This window comes from Salmo salar, chromosome ssa12 (genome assembly GCF_905237065.1).
Source record: "Salmo salar chromosome ssa12, Ssal_v3.1, whole genome shotgun sequence".
Lineage (NCBI taxonomy): Eukaryota > Metazoa > Chordata > Actinopteri > Salmoniformes > Salmonidae > Salmo > Salmo salar.
In genome coordinates this window covers 62128118-62136622 of record NC_059453.1, presented here as the reverse complement: position 1 = coordinate 62136622, position 8505 = coordinate 62128118, and the positions used below count along the sequence as shown (strand labels likewise).

At 39.0% G+C, this 8505-nt stretch overlaps 1 protein-coding gene across 1 annotated transcript; it reads left to right on the top strand.

Moving 5' to 3' along the window:
- Window positions 1–209: 209 nt before the first annotated feature.
- hoxc12ba (homeobox protein HoxC12ba) lies at window positions 210–2368 on the top strand. Its single transcript, NM_001139538.1, has 2 exons — window positions 210–994; window positions 2067–2368. Exons 1-2 carry the CDS (start codon window positions 400–402, stop codon window positions 2303–2305), a joined length of 834 nt encoding a protein of 277 aa, NP_001133010.1. The 5' UTR covers window positions 210–399; the 3' UTR covers window positions 2306–2368.
- Window positions 2369–8505: the final 6137 nt, after the last annotated feature.

The window sequence follows — 8505 nt, the reverse complement described above, 5'->3', positions numbered from 1 at the left end:
TGCAGCTGCCTTGTAACTGTTAAATGACATATTAAAAAGAAAAAACAAGCTCTGGGAAAACTTTCCTGAGATCAAGATGGCCTGTAATATTAATGGATTGGGGTACCACTTAAAAATGAAAGACTAGAGTATTTTGAAGCACATGCAATAAGGAGAAAACACAACCCAGATTTCCTTTTGCATGAAATGTTTCTAAGTATTTTAAAAAGCATATAAAACCCGTAATACAGAAGCTAATGTTTTGTTTGGTCAGACATGGACATAGTGGGTGGCACCTTCCGTAAGGCAAATTGGTGGGGACATGTGACCCTAGTTCGACCAATCAGGCGCGCCGCTCGGTTTAACTATGTTAAATGTCAGATTACTATAAACTAGAAGCTCTTGGTCGGGCCCGCCGAAATGGGCGAGCATAATCTTCTTAATCCCGGGTTTGTGGGACCGTTGGTAAACATCCACACGGGAGACACATTTTACCTCCCCAATTTTAGAGCATCCGGGGGACAACTGGCGGGTCTACCCTCTCTCTCTTACCCAAGAAGGGACAATGTATGCTCCCTTCCTTGGACCGCGTCGGAGCCGTGCAATGGATATCCTCAACCCTACTTTAGCAGTGCCATGTCCATTAACCCCTCTTTCAACCGTGCATGCGAAATCACCAGGCAAGATGAAGGCAAATGTTTTTACAGCAACGGTGGCGGCAACAGGGAACCCTGCGCTGAAAGCGCAAACCTCAAACGTGTAGAGAGGGCAAGAGGAGACTCCTCTTCCTCCATAACAACGGAGCATGGACTGCACAACGGGATTGGCAACAACGGTACATATTCCAAGTACGACTATGGCGTGGAGCAGTTGACCCATGATCCGCCATCCTGTCAATCCCTAGAATCTGACTCCAGTTCATCGCTGCTCAATGAAGGGAGCAAAGCCTCTACAGGCATCGCTCAGGCGTTGACATCCCCTGGCAATCACGCACCAAGCACAGCAGCGGGCGGAGGTGAGGGAATTCATTTATATACGACAATACATTCCCTTTTATTGGATGTTAACAATGGAATGTTATACGCTTGTTTTTTCATTCAAATCTTATTTCTTTATTTGTCTATATAAATGATTAGGATAATGAGTTGACACGAGGCTTGCATGTTGGGATGAGCACCGCTAGGGGAAGCATTCAAGAAAGGGTTCATATTTTCGTTTAAACTCAGCCTTTACACACCAGTAAACCCTTACAGCGCCATAAAAATCGATATTGTCTTGATCATACTAACGAAACAACAGTATTTGATTTTCAACCATTTCAACCTATGGAATTTCAGGATAAAGTCTGCAAATACAAACTCGTGTTTTTTTGAGAGTTTGTTGATAATTACACCAATATTTAAAAAAAATCATACATCGAAACAATGAATGTTATTCACAAGAACTCTCGTTTTCATGCCTTTTGGCAATTCGATATGCTTGCAGGCTCGAGAGAGATTGGCGACCTTAACTGCCACTGTAAACCTTGTGTGACACAGAGTATTGTGAATTATAGCTAGTGTCTCTCCACAATCAAATTACACGAAATATGTGCTATGACCCCCTGTCGTCCCGCACATTCTTTAGTGAACTTCTAAACTGATACACAGTAGGCCTACTAGGTGAATCTACCTCATTTGTTTGTGTCCATATTCTAATCTGACAATTTACATGTTGGTAAATTGGTCTGCTTTAAGACTGGGTCAAGAACTGCTTACATTGGTGACAAAATCGTTCAAAATACGTTTGTGCTTTGAAAAACGGGTAATCAGCTCTGTAGAACCAACCCATTGGTGCAGTGCAGGATTTTTACCTTACCTTGGCGATGCATGCCAAGCTATATAGCTACCCTCCTGTAGGTTTTCACTCCAAACCCAGTTGTATCTAACCTGGTTCCGTTTATGAAGCAGCTAATTATTAGAATCAGGTGTGCCAGATTAGGGTTTGAGTGAAAACCTAGAGGACAGTTGCGCTCCGGGAACAGGTTCGGAGAGCCCTGCTGTAGAGCCTCATCCCATGCTCACCCATCCACTTCTCCCTCTCTCCAGGCGCCCCGTGGTACCCAATGCACACCCGAACCCGAAAGAAACGTAAACCCTACTCCAAACTCCAGCTGGCGGAGCTGGAAGGCGAGTTCATGCTCAATGAGTTCATCACCAGACAGCGGCGGAGGGAACTCTCTGACCGCCTGAACCTCAGCGACCAACAGGTTAAGATATGGTTCCAGAACCGGCGGATGAAGAAGAAGAGATTGATGCTTAGGGAGCAGGCCTTGTCCTTCTTCTAGGAGGGAGAGTGCGGGGAGAGAGATATTTTAGAGAGGAATATAGGCATGCTGTATTCTCAATGAAATATACTGTTGATTATTTCGGTTTAAATCAAATGCGATGGCATATAGCATGCCCAGTATGACGTCTGACGTCCTTTAGAAGAAGGATATTTTCTGAAACAAAACGACCTCATCTATCTCGAAAAACAAATAAAACACCAAATAATATCTTTATCTGACCTTAAATCGCATAAAACGTTTATCAGTACAAGTAGTGACAGTGCAAGGGCTAATAGTCTTCCCTATATTATATGTTCTTTGATATAGAACATTCGAAATAGTCCGCGCCCAGGAATGAAAGGCACAGTGCAGTCTAAAGCAACACAAAGTTTCAATTAACATTATTTGGGAAAATATCATTTGGGATTTGTAACTTTTTTCAAAGATTTCTTTGGCTATGTAGTTTCCCATCCTTTTACCAATGCACTAACACTTGTGACTAATTCAGTATGGCAGAACGTCCTGTCTACCATGTTCACAATCATTTCAAACAAATGTAACTAATCAAAGTATATATATATCGGATTTTTACAAATTGATTTGATTGAAGATATGAACAATTTCAGTAATAAGCATAGGACTGCTTGTTGAGAACACGAAGCTAATAGAAAGTTACGGAATCAATACTAATGGATATTCAATATTAAAGAATAACTCAATCAAATTTACGAATGCATAGCATGTATTTAGAAACCTTTTAAGTCTCATGAGTGGAATTAAGATTGAACTGACCCAAATGATGTTTCATACGTTTAAGTTCACTTAGCTACGTCTATGTAGGCACGGTCCATCAATATGGCTATGGCCCATAATGGTTTACATCCAATCTACATTTCACCAGTGTTAAATAAGTCATGACATGATCGACCCCAGAACTCCTAAAACAAGTGTTACAACGGTCATGAAAGGTTAAACTCGAGCTTTGGCATATTCAGCCAATTTTTTTTTATCTCAGTGGATCTTATTAACACGGTTTTGGGGCATGCAATTAAAAGCCGAAGTTATTCATTTTCAATCAATCATGTGCTCTAGGAGACGTGCATGGCCACGGTCAAGGACAACAACTGGCCCCTCAGCCCTCTGCGTCTGTCAGAGCCATCCATTCTAGAGCCGTTTTCATGATTGCATTTCGATATTATTTGTAAATTACAACACTTTGATTTACAAAAGTCGATTATCTGATATTACATTTCTCATCCCACTTAAACGCGCGCGCGCGCACACACACACACAAACACAACGTTTCCGAGTTGCAGTCTTAAGCGTAAAGGCTAGTGGGGGGGACTACATAAGCTATTTGAGTTTGTTTTGGGGAGGGGTGTGCACGTGTCCATGCTGCTATTTCTGTGCGGAATGATCCGCGGATTCTCTTGTCGCTTGGGTGCAAAGTAATAGCCTATGTACCGTCATGACTATTTATGGACTGCGATCTGTTTACTGCAATAATAATTGGGGGCTTATGTAGACCAATATCTTTTTTCGTAAACACTCGGATCCCTCTTAAACCTGTATAAATAACTGAGCAGTTATCATGGAGTAGGTGAACGTGTTCTGATTTAAGTGCGTCCCCTAGCCCTGCAAGGGCAGGAATGAGAGCAATGAATCTGGGAATTGCAATCAGTTTTACTCTATTGTATTGATAGTTAATACAACAACAAAAAAGGCTAATACATGTTTTGAGAAGTAGGCCACATTCCTCAAGGCTTGTATAGCAGATCCATTGTGAGATGTGAAAAGGTCTAGAAAGTGGTCAACAGGATTCATTCAATTTTATTTGGGCTCATCCGTTCCAACGCCAAATACTGAAACTCACTTACCTTCTATGCATTGATGGGTATTGCTTGTTGTCTGTTATATATTTTCTATTATCGTTCTAATAATTTTCATAGTGAAAGCTATAAGTAGATTTTAATGCTATCAAAAGTAGTACCTATAGTCAGTAGCTGTGTTATTGTCGACGTGACCGTGTTTGTAAATAATTCGGAATAAATTCTCCCCTGGGAATTTTGTTCATGAAAATATAAATGTTCTGAATGGCTTGTGCTGCTCTGTTTCCCTCTTTATCATCTCTCCGGTGTTATTCAATACGTTCCCCTTTTGTCTCAATGAAACCAACTCACCTATGCTATATTGTAAAAATAAGAATGTTTACAATAACTGCATTTTAGAATGAGCAATATGATAGATTTTCGTTTTGTCTGTGTTATGTAACATCTATATCCAGTTTATAGAATAAATGTGCCTATATCAATATGAATTACATGAATGTTTCATATGTGTAAGGTTTATTATGTCTATTAAAATATGTTAACTTTTATATCATTATCATATTGTTGGTGTAATTATACTCATTGGTATTATTTAGTTGGAGTTATGAGTAACATCAATATGGCAACAAGTAGTGGAGGGGATGTAGACGTTGTAGTGTGCATGTAGGTCTAACTGTAGAGCGCATATAGGCCCAGAGCACACGTCATTCTGTTCATCCTCACAACCAACAAAATAATGCAGCAGCATTTAACCTAGATACACGAGGCAAACTCACAGAAGTAGCCTGGTGCCTTATTGATTCTCAGCCTCACATTTCAAGCAAATTATTTTATAATGTATAGTGGTACAAGAAATGCTAACAATAAATCCAGTTATATTTCCTTTTTTTGGTCAAGTTGGCCATAGCAAGCTATGCTTTTACAAGGTTGCGAAGAGGATGCAATAAAAAAATATATTAGCAATGAAACACTTTTCCCGCTGCTTGCACCACCACATAACAATATGGTTCAGCGATATGGGCCGATGATCAGAAATTACAATATGGCGATATTTTTAGGAGGGATGGCTCAGTCTTTGTTTTGCTTTGCTCTTTAATCTGTAGGCCTAATTTAACTCCAACCATGTGTGTATACACGTTGCTAAATACATAGACTTTTATGATAGGAACTTTAAGTTGTGAAAACATTGGTTTCTCAGCGCGGTGGTTATAGGTTTAGACCCATTGGATTGAGCTGTTACGGTTCCGGAGGCCAGAAACATCAAAAGCAACCATCACTTTGTGTTCAGAATGTTCATGCTTTTAAACAACTGGATTTCTCAGTAAACGTCAGTTTACTTAAAGCTTTATTTATAGAAATGCATTCAGATTTCCACATTCACACATAGGCTTACCTCTGATCACAGATATATTCACCTTGACATTGGGTTTAGCAAAAAGTATATTCTAGTATTTATTTCAACCTCTTTTGACTTTAGTAATATATGCTTACAATTCTTCTCAGGTCAGCTCATCGAGTAGGTGAATGGCCATCGACAGGCTTTATGGTATACATTCATTTGGCAAATAATAGAATATAAACATTTCCCGAAGATTTTGACCATATTTGGGTTACACAAACATATTTATTTAAAAGCCTTTTTGAGATGTAGTTAAATGTTTTGATTTCATAGTGAGCGGTTCTTCAATCGAACCTACATATTTTGATGTCTCCAAAAAAGAAACGGGAAATAGGCTGCAGTGACCTTCCAAAACAATTCGGTAGGCTATAGCGCTAGCTCTGACCGAACACAAGCCTATCTGTCACGTCAAGGTCAAATGCACTAGTTTTAGCCATGCATGTTTAGCAGGGCGTACAAGTGGTACAAATGGCAGGAATTACTCTTTATTCAGAGCTAGGTGTGACTGCACGGTCTATTCTCCTGTTCCTGCTGTCAAACAAGTCGTGTGGAATTTAGATTTATTCTCAGGGTTACAATTCCTCAATTATTCAAGTACCAATATCTTAATATCATTATAAATCAGAAATACTGTAACATATTGCTTTATCCCCCTATACGCACTGAGACACTGAATGCGTTTTTTTCACATTTCCATCAAAGTAGTTTTTATAAACCTCCTTTTTGCCTCTTCTACGTCCAAGTGGAGCTGCTAAATGTATAATGTATAGAAAATGCAGATGTAAATGTATGACATATATCATATTAGATAACCAACAGATAGTTTTGACTTTGAGACGGTCTCCAGGCTCTTTTATGGCGACTTGTCTGTGGGGATCAAAGGTCAGAGCTGTGTACGGCGTTGATGCAGACCTTGAATGTGGGACCAAAGCCTCCCTCTGTGGAGGGAGACGGGCTAGGGAGAAAGGGAATAATAAACAGCCTACTGTGTGTGTCTCTGCGCTCCGTACCATTGCGTCACATGCTAAAGGACCCCTTCCGCAAATTGGTCTGAAGAAACTATTTGTGAACTTTTCTGTTGTGTTTATAGGTGCAGTCTGCGTATCCACTGTCCTAAAACTAATACTCAATCCGTTTTTGAGTTGAGCCTACTGTTTTGAACTATCATGAGATATATTTACAACAAATAGGACAGAGAAACCCAAGAGTCTGAAAAAACGTCGTGCGTAATCGTCTACTCAAAATCACACACACGCGCGCGCACACACACACAGCGACAAAGAGCAAGAGAGACACTAAGTGCACGTCATTTCCTTCTATGCACACTCAGGATATTCTTGTTCCCTTATTAATAACTATGACGCTAGTGAGAACTGCATCACTGTTTTTTCCCATGGTTTCGGATGATTTTAACTGATTGGTGTGATTTTTTTAGACCGTTTATGAAAAAGATGTCACTTTAACCTTGTAGTTAGGAAATGCAGTCTATTTCAAGCTTATTTCTTATATTTTCAACGTTAATGTTAGAATTGACTGATTGGGTGAAACGTAAGCCTAACATATTCAATAGACCATGGTCTAGGGATGGACAAATTAACAAGAGAAAAAACATAGATAGCCTAGTTCTACAAGAAGTGAATATTAACAAATTAACAAGAGAAAAAACATAGATAGCCTAGTTCTACAAGAAGTGAATATCAACCATGTCCGTTTTTACACGTAAGGTTTGTGCGTAAATTCTGTTAATATCTGTTAATTCAGCATCTTGATCGAAAAAATAGAGACTTATTAACATTTGCGTGCTTCAGTATTGGCCTGATCACTAACTAGTCTTTAGAATTATCATACGCCTGACGTTTCAGGATGAAAGGCCGTCATTGTAAATAAGAATTTGTTCTTATCTGACTTGCCTAGTTAAATAAAGGTTGAATGAAAAAATTGAAAAAATGAAACTGCAAATGGCATATGCTACGTTCATTTTAAGAGTGCGTTTAGTTTTTGTTGTTGTTGCTGTTAACGTTGCTGTAGTATAATTTCCCGACCGATAATAACGACTGTTTAATAGGCTATTTATGAAAATATTGTTCGACGGATTGTGTGTAGTCGTTATCCATGCTATATGCTAATTAAAAGTATTTGATAAACAAAAAAAATACCCGACATAATACAAACAGTACAAGTAAGAGTAAATACAATGTTTATGCCAATAATGTTTGCTATATTCAGTAGGCTATACAAAAATTTTAGTTGCTAATGAAACACAATAGTTTTATTAAAGAAAAATAGCCTAATCTTTCAATTTTTATGAAACACAAGGACTGATTATAGGTCCATGTGCCTGTATATTGCTTGAAATCATGTACATTTATAGATAAGTGGTATTTTTTAAGAGGAAGTTGCCTTCATTCTTACGCATCTCCCACCATTTGCTTTTCACTTCCAAAGCCATTTGCCAAGTTCAGACACCATTGTTTGTTTGTGTCTGATTGTGTGTGAGAGAGAGAGACACAGAGAGAGAGTGCGTGCATGTAAAAAAATAAAATGAAGAGAAAGATGATAGGTCACGATTTAGCCTGGCGAATTCACTGTGTCTTTTGTTGTCATATCAATATTTAACGAGTGTCTGTGTCAAACCATGAAGTTGTAGCCTAGCCTACATAGCTGAAGTCGTCAGATTTTCACCAGTAAAGTCGGTAACTCAGTGTCGAGGTCATATTTGGAGCATGTGCTGCTTATTTACAGACACGGAAACACAACACTCTTTCGAGCAACCAATAGATCTCCAAATGTGGCTTTGTGAACAATATATCAGACAGTGATATCTGAACCACGAATCTGACATAATATTGGATTACACATGTCCAAACCTCACACGCAGGTGTTATCCCACCTTTTGCAATGACAACAAATGAACTGAAGCAAGCATTTTTTTGCGGTTTTTGTTTCATCACCCATATGGGCGTTGTCATTTTGCAATGAAGATGAAAAAG

What these genes read in the sequence shown, in the direction of transcription:
- hoxc12ba (NM_001139538.1), top strand. Translation starts at nt 400, where the DNA reads ATGGGCGAGCATAATCTTCTTAATCCCGGGTTTGTGGGACCGTTGGTA. An exon ending in AAGCACAGCAGCGGGCGGAG is followed by an intron (nt 995 to 2,066) that starts GTGAGGGAATTC and finishes CCCTCTCTCCAG; the next exon opens with GCGCCCCGTGGTACCCAATG.